Source organism: Eulemur rufifrons, chromosome 25, assembly GCF_041146395.1.
Source record: "Eulemur rufifrons isolate Redbay chromosome 25, OSU_ERuf_1, whole genome shotgun sequence".
Taxonomy (NCBI): Eukaryota; Metazoa; Chordata; class Mammalia; order Primates; family Lemuridae; genus Eulemur; species Eulemur rufifrons.
Window position 1 is genome coordinate 14883119 of NC_091007.1, and position 17466 is coordinate 14900584.

General features: G+C 33.6%; 1 protein-coding gene across 1 annotated transcript in view; it reads right to left on the reverse strand.

Moving 5' to 3' along the window:
• The window catches only part of DNAJC1 (DnaJ heat shock protein family (Hsp40) member C1), a 170575-nt gene that overhangs the window by 62527 nt on the left and 90582 nt on the right, over positions 1 to 17466 (reverse strand). The window contains exon 8 of the mRNA XM_069458820.1: positions 13384 to 13541. Coding sequence (XP_069314921.1) covers positions 13384 to 13541 — 158 coding nt within the window. The remainder of the gene's footprint in view (positions 1 to 13383; positions 13542 to 17466) is intronic.

A 17466-nucleotide genomic window follows, 5' to 3' on the forward strand; every position in this document is an offset into this window, starting at 1 on the left:
ATTTTAAAGACTTCATTATCAATATTATCTTGGTTTTGGGGGGGGCGTGGGGGGGACAGGGTCTGGTTGTGTAGCTCAGGCTGGAGTACAGTGATATGATCGTAGCTCACTGCAGCCTCATACTCTGGGCTCAAGCAATCCTCCTGCCCCAGCCTCCTGAATAGCCAGCACTACAGGCATATGCCACCATACTCGGCTAATTTTTACAAATTATTTGTAGAGACAGGATCTGGCTATGTTGCCCAGGCTGGTCTCTAACTCCTGGGCTCAAGGATCCTCCCATTTCAGCCTGTCAAAGTGCTGGGATTACGGGTGTAAGCCACTGTGACTGAGCTGTCCGGGTATTTTTAAAATTGATTGTAAAGTGTTTTCATTGCGTAAAGTTTCTTAGATGAAAAATAAACTTATAACTACAAGTTAAAGTCAAATAGCCAAAAGAGACATTGTTGTAAAAAATAAAGTTTCTCAGCTATCTGTGAAATGCAGTCTTTGAATAACATTATGAAACTAAAGATCACATTAGAGAGTATCAGTCAGTGTAATAAAACATGCTGACAAACATCTACCTTAACCATGATTCCATTAATTCTTTTAGAAAATAATGTAATTAAGATTAAAGTGGGGAGGGCAACAGGGGGTTGAGGGAAGAGAAACTACCTAACAGATGCAATGTACACTATTCAGGTACACTATTCATCATTACACAATTCATCCATGTAACCCAAAACCACTTGTACCCCTAAATCTATAAAAATTTTAAAAAATGATAAATCCAATAAAAAAGAAAAAAGGATTAAAAATTTATCAAAGAGCTCTGATGTGTCTGCCACTTTTGCATATATATTTCATTTAATTCTCATAGTATGCTTTGTTATCTATTCATATATATACTTGAATATATGAATGAATGTTATAAATACAAACTGGGATATAAATTATGTGTACATATTTTAGTCCATGCAAAGGTACAGCTTCTTATTTTGTGCTTCTTCTTTATCTTAGTCTGTAAAACTCTTAAGTCAAGATTATGGTCATTCTTTTTTTTGCAAAGAAAGCTACTATAACACAAGGAGTTTCCAAGAATTTAATATAGCAAGATATGAAAACCTACAATATTGTTTACTTTTCACTGCTTAAAAGAAATGTGTTCTAGCTCAGAACCATTCAGTGCTTTACAGAAGCCATTAGGTTCCATTAGCATACAAAGAAAAAAGGTTGGAAAAGAAAATTGGAGTATAAATGGAAGAACTGAAGGAAAAAGCAAATTAATTTTGGGAGTGGAAGAGTTACTAAAACTGGGACAGGGAGCCAGTTTGTGGATTCTTGGGCGCTATGTGCAGCACCCTGGAGGTAACAACACTGTCAAAGGGAGAGAATGCACATTTGGCCACAGAGGCAAGCTGGAGAGCAGAGCTGTGGTTATGTTGGTGTGCGGGAGGGTAGTTGCCAGTGGATCTCCTGTCATGACAGAGACTACAGACACCACACTGGTCTAGCGGGACGAGCAAGTGGGACTCACTTCAGAAGGAATCAGAGGGTGTTCTCAGATAATCAGCAAAGCAGCAACCCCAGAAAGAGCAACTTCTTTTAAGGAGTGACCACTGGGAAAGGGACTGTGTCCCAAAGAATGACCAATAATGGACTTCTCATAGGCCCTGATAGCGAAGGGCTTGAAATTGGAAATTTCTTTGGAAAAATTGAGAGATTTGACATTTTTTGTACTCTATCATTATTACACAAGTTCTGCCTCTAATAGAATCTTATGAAATATAGGCACTTAATCAATATTGACAGAAGGTGATTTTAATAGATTTAAAATAGTATTTTAATAAAGCAATATAAAATACATAAACAGTGAATAAATATCCCAATTTTTTAGCTCTCAATTCACTGACCCTTTTCTGTCATGATGATCAAAATAACCCTGCGGTGTACTTTTAATAGTGAAATATAATAATTCATTCATTAAGGTGTTTTATCTCCTTATCATTCCATAATAGACAGAGACAAGGTTTAGAGAGTTTTCCTTTTTTCTTGAAGCTTTACTTATGTGATAAATATCTTTAATACAAAAAGCCAACTCAGTAAAATATTAATATATGATTTTCTAATAGGCAAAATTCAAATTTATCTTTTGGTCATAGCAGATACTCTAGGTTTAATATTGCCGTTGCCAACTATTTTGAAAAGATAAAAAACATTATAGACGATGTATGCGACAAAAACAATTTTATTAAAGGGTAGACTGATAAAAGATGAAAATATTGAGTAGCAAGCTGATATTATCAATGATGAATACAAATAGCTGATTGTTTGGGTAATAGATTGAGACCTATCACTGGAGACTTCAGCTGCTACCAAACTAATTACATTAAAAAGCTTTAAAAAAAGGAAACCCTGTTTTTAACAACAAAACAGATCAATGTAGGCCGCTTAGGTAGTTGAAGATCTAGTAACAAAAATGTCTCACCAATACGCCACTGTACTCAGGGCTTGTTTCTTTTGGTTCTGTTGTTAAGACATGGGAAAGATACTCATTTTGATAGGTTTCAAGTCACCTTGCTAGGCAAGTAACAGGAAGGAAAGAGATTAAGTGATCACAGAATAATACAATAGATGACATAATCAGACAGAATAACCTGATGAAAAGCAGGAAACAGGCTGCTATTTATATCCTCTAAATACCTCCTAGACAACCAGCAGTAAAATAACATACACAACTATTTACAGTGAATAATCTTAGAGGTAGTTACAGAGACTGGGAGATGGTTGAATCAGACTTACAGTGGGAATTTTATATATTTTCCTGAAGCTAGAGATTATCTAAAGGGTTTATTATTATTAAGGTAAAAAAGCAAAATTTTCCCAAGGAGCAGTGGTGTGTGGGAGCCTACTCATACCAGATCGTGAGAGCCAAGTGTTGTATTTTCAGGAAATCTGCAAACCAGTTAAACGAATCCATCGCTAAAAATTAAATTATATAAATTTATAATTTACTAAATTATATTAAAAAGGCAATAATGACTCAAAATTCATCATTTCCTAACTATGTTACTACTTTTTATTATTGTATATGCCTTTGAGGATATTTACATATATTGTATCTGCACGGTGGAAGTGGTATATAATGGTAAGCTACAATCATGCTTCTATTCCCATCTCCACATTCAGTGACTGCATGTTGATAGTCTGAAATCAGTCATGGTGAGAGAAATTACACCACCAAAACTGGCAAATGCTACAAATCAAGGCCTTTTCCTTCCAAAGAACCAGTTAAAAAAATTTCAACAAACCCATAGGGTATTCTAAAAATTTTTTTCTTCTTCTTTTCTCTTTTTTTTTTTTCCCCTCCTCTCCTCTGAAGGAAGGTATTCTAAAATTTTGATAGAGGGCTGGTTTAAAATAGGTAACACAGTAAGATATTTGAAAAATTACTCCCCGAAAAAGTACTGATGACATATGGAAAAATATCTTAAATAGCATTAGATTATAAATTGGGTTAATTCTGGAATATTCCATAATACAAATAAATAACCATTCTTATTTCATAAAGAAGGATATGCCACCCATCTTTAACTGATTGCTCTGATTTTGGGGTTTAATTTTGGCTTGGGGTCATTCTACTAAAAATTGAAGAGGATTTGGTGTAAGAGTATCAAGATTCACCATGCATCATTGTTGAATATTTTTCAGGACCATGCTCTTAGTTCTAATATTTTCATATAAGAACAGAAAACTCTTCCAAAACACTACATTTTTATGTATACGGATGAGTGTGAAACTGAGCAAGGAAGACATAGCATCATTGTTGAATATTTTTCAGGACCATGTTCTTAGTTCTAATATTTTCATATAAGAACAGAAAACTCTTCCAAAACACTACATTTTTATGTATATGGATGAGTGTGAAACTGAGCAAGGAAGACATATTTCTTGGAACTTCAGGATTTTTCCAAGGTGCCTTACCTTATAGAGGAAGGAAAAGGCTGAATACAAGGGACTATAATCTCCCTCATTTTGGCATTAATCAGAGAAACTCGGCTTTTTGTATCATTCTTTCATATACTGGGATTCTATGTAAAATGTGATTAGAAAAATGTTCCTTTGTTGGAAGGAAGGTAGTGATGGAGGAAACCAGTATGTTAGAGAATACAGGAATGTGTGCATGCATGTATTTGTCCCGTCAGTACTTATGAAAGGTATTTGTGTATGCACGTTCTGGGAAGAGCAACGTTAGGTAGAATGGTCTATTCATGTCAAAAACATGAATATCAAAAAAATGGTGAATGTCTTACTGAATTATATGCATTATAATGTGTATATGTATATATATAAAACCACACACACCTAATTAATATAATTGGCATTTGAAGCTGTTTAAAATTAAATTTTAAAATTACAGAGTATACAGATAATCTAGGTTTTAAAGGGAACAAGAAAACAATCGTAATTTTGAATCTTCACATAGTTCTTATATGAGTTTTAAAAATAATTTTATGTGTTGTATGGTATCATTTGTAAAACAAGGGAAACACTGTCAAAACAGAAACAGAGAACAGACGCTTTATAAAATAAATAAAATGATAAGTCTCTGAGAAAGTAAATTTTTAGATAATAAAATATATTGCTAGTTGGGATACTGTCTCCTCAAAAATATAACCAAATATCTTTCAGGCTAAACAGTTTTTTAAATTTGAAAAGGAAAAATAAATAAATAAGTGCATTGATTTAAATGACTAGAACTGCATGTACTTTTAAAGACCTTTTTTTTTTTTTTTTTCCTGGAGCAAATCAATCAAACAGTAAAGCAGAGAGTGCAATAATAACTGTAAAACAAGGTTTCATGGAAGATGAAATACTGGCTGCATAGGAGATGTTGTGTTCCACAGACTTTGTTTTCTTTGAGGTCTCCCGTCCCAATACTAACCAGGTCCATCTAGCTTAGCTTATGAAATCTGACAAGGGCACAGCCCATGGCAATAAGGATGCAGGACAGTGATTTTATTTCTTATTTTATTCATTGCAGCCCCAGGGAGAGAGATAACGAGAACAGGAATGAAATCCAGGTCTCCTACATAAAACACTGCAGAACATTACCACTGGGTCACCAGGGAGGAAAAAGAAGAAAATATTTCATTTTAAAAGAGGTTATTTGTTATAATATTTATGGTGGAAAATTATTTGTTTTGGCTTACCCAAGGAAATTAAAATCTTACATTCATTAACCATGAATGTGAATGATTGTTTTCAGAAAATGTTGTTTGATATTTGCCTATTAGATTTAAAATCTTTAACTACATTGTTTCAGAAATTGGAAAAAAAAAAAAAGGCTATCATCAACTTACAAAATGTCAGGCAATTATAAATTAATCAAAAGTAACTTTAAAAATTTCATCTAATATTCTTATGAGTTTGACATTTTTCATCTTTTACTTATTGTTACAAAGTGCTGTAGGCACTGTCACTGATGAAAGCCCTGGAAAATTCTGGAGAAATTACCTAGGTTTGACCCTTCCAAGAGCTTAAAGTTAAGAAATTCCACGGATGAATTACTGCAAAATTTACTTATATTTGTTGAACCGTGTAAAATTCTTGATATTTGAATGTTTTTGCCCTAAAAATGGCAATTGCATAGGATTCAATTCAATATATTGCACTGTCTCTCATATTCAAAAACACTCTATGTAAAATGGAGAAAATACTCTTACCTGGGGTTCTTGAGAAGGTTAAATAAGCTACTCCATATACAGCATGTAGGATAGTATCTAGTGCTCAAAAAATGCTCAATGTCACTAATCATCAGAGAAATGCAAATCAAAAGCACAATGAGATATCACCTAACCCCAGTGAGAATGGTTTTTATCAAAAAGTCTCAAAACAGTAGATGCTAGCATGGATACAGAGAGAAAGCAACACTTATACACGGCTGGTGGGACTACAAACTACTGCAACCTCTATGGAAAATAGTATGGAGATTCCTAAAACAACTAAAAGTAGACCTACCATTTGATCCAGCAATCCCACTACTGGATATTTACCCAAAGAAAAAAAAGTCATTTTATCAAAAAGACACTTGCACTCAAATGTTTACTGCAGCACAATTCACAATTGCAAAGATGTAAAACCAATTCAAGTGTCCATAAATTCATTAGTGGATTAATAAAATGTGGTATATGTATAACATGGAGTACTATTCAGCCATAAAACATGAATTAATACCTTTTGCAACAATCTGGATGGAACTGGAGACCATTCTCCTTAGTGGAGTATCACAAGAATGGAAAAACAAACACCACATGCACTCACTGTTAAACTGGAACTAACCAATCAGCACTCATATGCATAGATGGAAGTAAAACTCAATGAAAATCAAGCAGGTGGGAGGGGAAGGGTGAAATCATACTTAATGAGTACAATGTACATTATCTGGATGATGGGCACACTTGTAACTTTGACTCAAGCAGTACAAAAGCAATCCATGTAACCAAAACAATTGGAACCCCATAATATTCTGAAATTAAAAAAAAAAAAAAGAAAAAAGAAAAAATGCTCAGTATCACTAATCATCAGAGAAATGCAAATTAAAACCACAATGACATACCACTTTACCCAGTCAAAATGGTCATTATTAAAAAGTCAAAAACCAATAGATGTTGACATTCGATGTGGTGAAATGGGAACACTTATATGTTATTGGGTGGAATGTAAATTAGCATAACCTCTACAGAAAACAGTATAGAGATTTCTGAAAGAACTAAAAGTAGATCCAGCAATCCCACTACTTGGATTAAAGTATGAGAAAAACCGGTCACCAAAGTAAGAATATCAATAAACAGATTAAAATCATTAAAAGGAGCAAAACAGAAATTCTGGTGTTGAAAAGTGCAATAACTGAAATAAAAACATTCACCAAAGGAGCTCAACAGCAGATTTGAGCAGGAAAAGAAAGAATCAGTAAACTTGATGAAATTTTGATTAATTATCAGGTCTGAGGGATAGAAAGAAAAGAGAATGAAGAAAAACAAACAAATCCTCAAGAGACTTGTGGGACATCATCAAGCATACCAACACATGCATAATGGAAGTGCCAGAGGGTGGGGGGAGAAGGAAAGAGAGAGGGGAGACAGGAGAGAGGGGAGACAGGAGAGAGGGGGAAGGAATATTTGAAGAAATAATGGTCAAAACTTCTAAAATCTGCAGCTCAATGAACTCCAAACAGGATAAACTCAAATAGGTCATAATCAAACTGTCAAAAGCTAAAGACAAAGAAAGAATCTTGAAAGCCACAAAAGAGAAGCAAATCATAATTTACGAGGGATCCTCAATAAGATTAACAGCTGATTTCTAATCAGAAATGATGGAGGCCAGCAGGTAGTGTGATCATGTAATCAAAGTGGAGAAAGAAAAAAATTCTACCTAGAATTATATATCTGTCAAAAACAATTCTTCAAAATGAAAAAGAAATTAAGACATTCCCAGAAAAGTAAAAAATGAGAGTCCATCACTAGCATACCTTTCCTACAACAAATGCTAAAGGGAGTTCTTCAGAATTAGATGAATAAAATTAGACAGTAACTCAACTCTATATGAAAAAATAAACACCATGAAAGGTATCTACACAGGTAAATATAAAGGACAGTACATAGGCATTTTTTGTTTGTAATTCCTTTTCTTTCTTTATCTCAATTAAAACACAATTGCGTAAAGCAAAAAATTATAAATCCAGGTTGATGAGCAGGTTTAATTTGTGACAATAATAAATAATAGTAACAACAAGCATGGGGGGTGGTGAAACAGAGCTATATAGAGGAAAAATTTTTGTACACTACTGAAACTAAATTTGCATTAATCCTAACTAGATCGCTATAAATTAAGATGTTATATGTCCATACAGACTTGTATGAGAATGTTCATAGCACCTTTATTTATCACAGCCAAAAAGCTGAATCAAACTGTATGTCCATTAGCTGATGAATAAATAGTATGTGATATATCCATACAATGGAATATTATTCAGCCACAAAAAGAAATGAAGTGCTGTTACATGCTACAATATGAAAGAGCCTTGAAGACATTATGCCAAATTAAAGAAGCCAAATATAAAAGGCCACATATTATATGAAATGTGGCCAAATTTTGAAATGTTCATAATAGGCAAATCCATACACAGAAAGTAGGTAAGTGGTTGTCAGTGGAGGGGAGAGCAAAGAATTGGAACTAACTGTGAAAGGGTACAGGGTCTTTTTTTGGGGGGTGCGATGAAAATGTTCTTGAATTAGTGGTAATGGTTGCACAATATAGTGAACAGACTAAAAACCAATGAAGTATTAGCTTTCAAATGGTGAATTTTACGTCCTATGAAGTATATTTCAATAAAAAAGTTACAAGAAACTATAGCATACATATTTAATAGTGAAATGATAAAAGTTTAATAAATAATTTCAATCATGAAATAATTTTCATTGCTGAATGCTTTCTTTGAGATTAGGAATAAAACAAGGCTACTTGTTATCACTACTTCTACAGTGTACTGGAGATTCGAACCAGCACAAACAAGAAAAAATGAATAATATACACAGAAACCATTAAACTTAAAAAAATAAATTTAGCAAGGTTGCTGGATACAAGGTTATTAAACAAAAATCAAGTGTAGTTCTATATACTAAATATAATCAGAAAGTGAAATTTAAGACACAAAACCACTTATATTATCAAATACTCATGAAAAAAATCTAAGAAAAATCTGCAATATGTACACACAAAAAGCTGCAACACATTATAGAAAGACACTTTAAAAGATCTAAATGAATGGATTTATTCATGGTTTGTAGAGTCAATACTATTTGCATGTCAGCTCCTCCATAATTGACCTATATATTCATTGTTATCCCAATCAAATATCTTAGATGAATGATTTGTGGAAAACAAAAAGCTACTTTTAAAATTTATATGAAAATATAAAGTGGCAATCTTAAAGAAGGAAAACGAAGTTAGAAAATAACTATGCCAAATATCTATTACAAAGCTAAAATAATTGTAACTGTGTGAGACTGGCACAAGGATGGACAAGTAGATAAACTGCATAAAGCAGAACATCAGGAAACAAACTTATATTGTTACAGGTACTTGGTTTATGATGAAGATGGTGTTTATACAGCTGTAGTCTTTTTATTAATGGGTACTGGGCCAATGGGTTTGCAGACTTTTGAAAAAAAATTAATCTTGATCACTACTTAACACCAAACACAAAAATAAATTCCAGGGGATTTTTAATCTAAATGTTCCCTTTAAGTAGAACATTAAAGCTTCTAGAATGATTTCAAATACCATCATGATTTTAAGGTAGAAAAATATTCCTTAAACAGAACACAAAAAAACACCAGATAAGGATAAGGTAAAGATTGATGATTTATAATTAGTAACTTCTTGTCATCAAAGACACCCATGAAGAGAGTAAAAAGGCAAGCCAGAACAGGAGAAAATATGTGCAGAAGACTCATTTCTGAAATACATAAAGAACTCTTTATAAACCAGTATCAAAAAAAAAAAAACAAAACAAGCAATACAATTTTTAAAAACACTTGGAAAAGCATTTCACATAGGAAGACATCAATGTCCAATAAACATAAGAAAAGGTAATCAATTTTATTCAGTGAAGGATATGCAAATTAAACCATAATTAGATATCACTACATACCTACCAGAATAGTTAAAATATAAAAAACTTGACCAAGTGTTGGCAAGAATGTAGAGTAACTGAAATTTTCATAACCTGTTGCTCAAGTATAAATTGATAAACATTTTTGAAAATGGTTTAGAAGTATAGTTGACCTTTAAGCAAGGGTTTAGAAATACAGTGGGGGGCACCAACCCTCCATGCAGTCAAAAATCCACGTATAACTTTTGACTCCCCCAGAACTTAGCTACTAATAGCTTAATGTTGACAGGAAGCCTTACTGATAACATAAACCGTTGATTAACACATTTGTGTATGTATTATATGCATACTATATTCTTACAATAAAGTAGAGAAAAGAAAATCATAGGGAAGAGAAAATACATTTACAATACTGTACTGTATTTACATAGTGTTAAGATGAATCATCTGCCTGAAATGGTGGGCAACTGCAGCTGCAGACCTCAATCTACTGTATGTATCAAGCAATTCAACTTTTTCTTGTAATGTCATAGAATTTTCTCTGCTTCTTGGGAGCACTTATAGTATCACTAGTAGCACTGTGTATGGGTCCCATGGTGTTCTTCAAGGTTTATGCTCTTGCACTAAACACGATGAAAAATACACAAGAACTGTGAGAGATCACACTTCACTGTGATATGCAACGTACTGGAGAGAGAACTGACGCGCGTGATTATCATCACATGGTATTTTCACTTGCGCTCACTACAATAGCAACAGGAGGCGGTACAAATTATTACAGCAGTATAATATGCATTACAGTTAATTTTACGGAGTCATGATTTGATATGACATCTTTACATTTCTCTCAACTGTGAATGGCACTATTATGGTCTGTAAGAGTTTGTGTGCACCAGTTTTGATAAATTTTAACTTTTAATAACAGATTCATATATTTTAGGGTAGTAAATTATAAAACAGACTAGTATCTACATATATTGTATGCATTCATAACATACCTTTCTCTTAATTTTTCGATATTTCTAGGCTTATGTAGTTTGTGGATTTTTTCAAATTATTGCAGATCTCCAAAAAATTTTCTAATGTACTTATTGAAAAAAATACATATATAAGTGGACCTCTGAAGCTCAAACCTATGTTGTGCATGGGTCAACTGTATTTACTGAAGTTGAGCTATGACCTTGCAACTAAATTTCACAAATAGAAATTTATACATGTATGTAGTAAAGGACACGTATAAGAGTATTCACAGGAAAATTATTCATTATAGATCCAAACTGGAAATACCCCACTTCTCCAACAAAATAAATTATGCTATATTTATAAATAAACCTTTATACAGCAATGAAAATAAACAAATTACTGCTATATGCAATCACGGATAAATCTCAGAAATATAACATTGAATAGAGGAAATCAGATGCAAAAGAGTACCTATCAAATATTTTCACTTATAAACTTCAAAAAGCAGGTAAAGCTACCTTTGGTGTTAGAAGTCAGGACAGTCATCCCCTTTGCAGAGGAAAAGGAAGGTGGTGGCCAGGAGAAAGCACGGGAGAGGATTCTGGACACTGGCAATGTTCTAGTTCTTAATCTTAGCACAGGAGTTCACTTCGTGATAGTTCACTGAGCATTGATATAAGAATATCTAGAGATACTGCAGGTTCGGTTCTAGACCACCACAAATAATGTGAATCACACAAATTTTTTGGTCACTAGTGCATATAAAAGTTGCTATTACACCATAGTCTAGTCTATTAAGGATACAATAGCATTATGTGTAAAAAATAATGTATCTACCTTAATTTCAAAATACTTTATTGCTAAAAAAAAAAAAAAAAGTGAAGAATCGACTGAGCCTTCCACAATCTTTTGCTGGTGGGGGGTCTTGCCTCGATGCTCATGGCTACTGACTGATCAAGGTGGTGGTTGCTGAGGATGCGGTGACATGGCAATTTCTTAACATAAGATAACAATGAAATCTATGACATCAATTGACTCTTCCTTTCATGAAAGACTTCTCTGTAGCGTGTGGTGCTGTTTGACAGCATTTTACCCATAGTACAACTTCTTTCAAAATCAGAGTCAATTTTCTAAAACCCTGCCACTGTCCTTGGCTGTCAATTCAATAATATTGATAGCATCTTTACCAAGAGATGATTCCATCTCAAAAAACCGTTTTGTTTGCTCAACTATTAGAAGCAATTCCTCATCCATTCAAGTTTGATCACAAGACTGCAGCAATTCAGTCACATCTTCAGGCTCCATTTCTAATTCTAGTTTTCTTGCTATTGCCACCACATCTACAGTTACTTCCTCCACTGACGTCTTGAAGTCCTCAGTCATTTATGAGGATTTGATTCAACTTTTTCCAAACTCCTGTTAATGTGGATATTTTGACCTTCTCACCTTCACAAATCACAAATGATCTTCATGGCATGCAGAAGGATGAACTCTTCCCAGAAGGTTATCAATTTACTTTGCCAAGATCCATCAGAGGAACTACTCTTTATGGAAGCTACAGATTATGAAATGTTTCTTAAATATTAATAATAAGACTTGAAAATGGAAATGACTCCTCAATCCATGGGATGGAGAAGGGATGTTTGTTTGCAAACATGAAAACAACATTAATCTCCTGTACATATCCATCAGAGCTCTTGGGTGACCAGGTAGATTGTCATGAACAGTGACATTGTGAAAGGAATCTTTTTATTCTGAGCAGTAGGTCTCAACACTGGTCATGCCGTAAACAGATGTGCCGTCATCCAGGCTTTGTTGTTTCATTTATCAAGCACAGGCAGAGTACATTTAGCATGATTCTTAAGAGTCCTAGGATTTTTGGAATGATAAATGAGCATTGGCTTCAATTTTAAGTCACCAGCTACATAAACCCCTAATAAGAAAGTCAGCCTGGCCTTTGAAGCCAGGCCTTGACTTCTCCTCCCTAGCTATGAAAGTCCTACATGTCATCTTCTTCTAATAGAAAGCTGTTTCATCTATAAGGAAAAATCTGTTGTTTAGTGTAGCCAGATTCATCAATTATCTTAGCTAGATCTTGATAACTTGCTGCAGTTTCTCCACCAGCACTCGCTGTTTCACCTCGCACTTTCATGTTATGGAGACAGCTTCTCTCCTTAAATCTCATGAACCAACCTCTGCTAGCTTCCAGCTTTTCTTCTGCCGCTTCCTCACCTCTGTCAGTCTTTACAGAATTGAATAGAGTTAGGGCCTTGCTTTGGATTAGGCTTTGGCATAAGGGAATGTTCTGTCTGGTTTGATCTGGTATCTAGACCACTCAAACTTTCTCCATATCAGCAATGAGGCTGTTTTGCTTTCACATCATTCATGTTCACTGGAGTAGCACCTTTTTCATTTCCTTCAAGATCGTTTCCTCTGCATTTTCACCTTGGCTGTTTGGCATAAGAGGCCTAGCTTTCACCCTATCGCAGCTTTCAACATGTCTTCCTCACTAAGTTCAATCATTAAGTTTGAAATATCGTGATAATTATCAAAATGTTACATAGAGACACAAAGTGAGCACATGCTGTTGAAAAATGGTGCCCAAAGACTTACTCAACCCAGGGATGCAACAAAACTTCAATTTGTAAAAAACACAGTATTTGTCAAGTGCAATAAAGCAAAGCACAATAAAGCAAGGTATGCTTATATTTTATGTACTTTTATGTATATGTTTTACTCAAAACAACTTTTAAAAAATTTACCTGTTTTTTCTGTGTTTTGTTCCTGTTTTCCAGCCAATCATCCATTTGTTCCTCAATTTCTTCTATGGAAGTTCCATGATCATAAGAGTGAATATATGTATTTTCTGAAGGTGTGTATACAGGAAATTCAGGTTTTGGTTTTTTAACTTTCTTCTGTTCTAAAAAATGTTTAAAAGAACCAGTTATTGAGATTTGTTAAGAATAAAAAGAATTTAGAAATTTTATTTATTTCATTTATAGACCATATCTTGAAAGAACACATAAATTTTTAATTTTTTTTAACTGTGCAAGGTACTTTACATGTATCAACTCTAATTTTATTAACAAACTTGTCAGGTGGGTATTATCACCGTACATATTACATATTCATTGATTCAGTCACAAAATATTTGAATGTCTAATGCAGGTCAAGCATTCTTTCAGCTTACTGAGGCTCAGCTATAAAAGAATAAAATAAAGTCCCTATTCTCATGAAGAATAAGGAAGGATACGACTGGTAAAAGGAAATGGAGTAACTGTATGTGGAAAGGGGATGAGGGAACTTCCCTTTTCTATGTATTTATATAGGATGATTAGGGAAGGCCTTTCTGATAAGAAAGGTAACATTTGGGCAGAGAACAGATGGAAGTGAAGAAGCAATTCTGTGGTTCTTGGGGGTGGGGAGGAGCAGTAGAGGCTTATGGTGCAAAAAGTATAAGGGCCCTGAGATGGAAGTTTGCTTAGTGTGTTGAAGGAACTACAGGGAGACTAGTCTGGCTGCAGCTGAGGGCTGGGTTGGAGAGAAGCAGAGAGTGGTGGGAGTTGAGATCAGCAGTGGCTACAGCAAGGACTTTGGATTTGACATTTAATCCTACTTTTATCACATAATAGTTACATAATATTGGGCAAGTAACTTAACACTTAGAACAGTGTCCATTTTCTCATCTGCAAAAAAAAAAATTAGCTCTCAATAAATGGTATTATCTTCACCACCCTGTGTATATGTGTATGTTTGCATGTACTACAATGCCAATGTAATAAAAATTAATATGGTATTGGCATAAGAATAGACAAATTCCCAGCCAAGAACAGAGAATTCGTAAGTACAGATGCTCATCAACTTACAATAGGGTTATGTCCTGATAAACCCATTATAAGTTGATAATATTGTTAAGTTGAAAATGCACTTAATATATCTAACCTACTGAATATCATGGCTTAGCCTAGCCTACCTTAAACGTGATCAGAATGCTTACATTAGCCTACAGTTGGGCAAAATACACTGCAGAGTATTAGGGGCTTATCCTCGGGATCACGTGGCTTATTGGGAGCTGCGGAGTGCTAATGCTGCCTGGCATAGCGAGAGAGCTTCTTACCACATATCACTAGCCGGGGAAAAGATTCAAAATTCAAAGCACAGTATTGCTATATTTCTATATTTCAATTCAGTGGGAAAAGGATTTAATAAATGATGCTGGCACAACTGAATATCCATTTGGAAGAAAAGTGGACACAATCTTATGCCATATACAAAAAATTAAAATCCAGCTGGATAAGAGAGTTGACTTTAAAAGCCACAACAATGAAAATCTTACAAAAAGAAATCTAAAAAACTACATGTACTACTTAAAGGAAGAGAAAATCTTAACTAAGACTGAAACCCAGATGCTACGAAAAGATCAAAGATAAATGAAGAGACAAATAATAGATTTGGAAAGACTATCTTTAATTTCGATGTCAAACAGAAGACTGATATAAAATTTTTATAGATTAACAAGAAGATAAGCAACTAATAGAAAAAAGTAGGCAAAGGTCATGAATAGGCAATCCACAAATGAAAAAATCCACATGGCCAAGAAACAAGAAGAGATACTCATACTCTGTAAAGGTTAAAGAAATGCAAATTCAAGTAATACCAATACATAATTTTATACCTACCATATGGGTCAAAATTTAAAAATCTAATAAGATGTACTGTTGGCAGAAAAAGGGCTATCTCTAAATTGGTGGTGGAAATGTGAATTATTCTATTACAGCCTTTTTGAAAAACAGTCTAAATACATCTATTAAAATTAAAACATATAACCTTTTCCCTAGCAATTTCCCCAGAAATAAAAGCATTCGATTGTATGTATGTTTGTGTGTATATGACTATTTACTATTTCTTCACAGAGATACAAACCATTTGCATAGCAAATGCTAATTAATAGGAGAAATGCCTGAATAATTACTAATGATGCATCCACACTGAGGAATATTAAGTTGCCACTGAAGTAGATAGAGCTATAGCAATGGATTAACAGATTTTCATGAGTTTGAGTGACAAAAGAAAGATGCAGAAAAGCATATAGATTCCATATTTGTAAAACAAAATAATGCTCCTCTAAATCCCTATATATGCATGTGTACATAATCATGTAAATATATTTGAATATGATTATATAGGCATGGAGAAAAATATGGATGAAGGAGAGAGGGAGTATAGAGATAAATAAAGGAAAAGAGAAGGGATAACAGTAAAAAATAAATTATATATATGAATATATGTATTTTTTACCAAATGGGTATAAATATAAAAATAAAATTTAAAAAGACTACACAACATAAATCTGAAAAATCCAGATTTCTAAAACCAACAAACCAATAGTTTAGTAAATATTCATTAAATTCTTTGCTACTTTAATATTACAGGACCATGGTCGTAGCATCTAACATTTTGTACTTGGCAAAATCTTACACATATATTTAAAAATCCAGGTGTTTTCAAAACAAAATGCATTTTACAAAACACACATAAGTGAACTACAGACTTCTATTTGCTAATCACTCTCATATTTCCTCCAATTTTCTATTATAGCTTCAATAAAACCTATAGAATTAGTATAGACCCAGGCATGATTAATTTTGAAGGTAACAAACACATCATTGTTTATACTTCATGCAAGAAAAATAAATCTAAGATATTTTTAGCAGCATGATAAAGTTTTTAGGGAAAGTTCTGAGTTTAATAAAAAATAGAGTATCTTGATGCTGGGGAAGCAAGTCTTATAAATTTCATATAAGTTTCATAAATTATGAGCTTTAAGTTAAGATAGATTGGTTCCTAATGATAATGAAGCCTGATAAAAGCAAAAAACAAACACTAATCAACCAACCAACCCCCTTGCAAAACAAAACTAAAAATAAATGAACCAAAAAAGCAAAAGTAAAACTTATGATTCATTAAATGTCTAGTAAATAAAGAGAAATGGTTTCCTCTCAGAAGAAAAATTGAAGTACTCAGAAGTAAGATTGTCAAAGGATTGAGAAATGAAGTCAAATATCATCTTAAGTAAGTCTTTTAGCTTAATGTCCCTTCTAAATAAAACTTCAAGGAGTTTGGGCCTAGGGAAAAAGAAGAAACATTCTGGTGTAAGGAGCCTACCTTCTCACATACTTGGAAACTTACACTAGACAACTCAAACTTATGAACCAGTTACTTTCATAAAATACTTTCTGACTCAGTGCAAAAGTACTATGCTAAGACATACTTGCCAAATTGATTTGGGGGTCTTAGGCCATGAACCTGGGCTATTTAGGTCTTGATTAACACTTGTACCTCGAAGATATTCTGTAGAACAGAGTTTAAATTGAGCAAGGTCACAACATCTTAAACATATTATCCTTCTCTAGCAGGCACAGGGAATTTCTCCTTGGAAAATGTTCAGACATTAGTGCAGCAGGTATCAATAAAACATAAATTGGAAGAGAAAAAGGAAGTTTTAATCAGTTTTAAGCACTATACATTAAATACAGAACTGAAAAACTATTATGTCTGAAAAGTTATCAGGATAGCAAGGAGACTTGAATCAGGTCATAACATAAAAAGTGGTAGAATAAAAGAGAAAATAAGAAATCAGAAAAAATTAGCTTCTACTTCTTTAGCCATTTACCAATACATTAACCTCCTTCACATCACTTCAACATTACTCTCTAAGCCACCATGCGTAAAATGAAAGAAAGACTCTTCCTAGGCCCTGAGTTGATAGGAATGTATCTGAAACATTAAAGAGGCACAGAGCTATGTCACAAACTAAGCTCCTAATAAAACCGCCTTCACCTCAA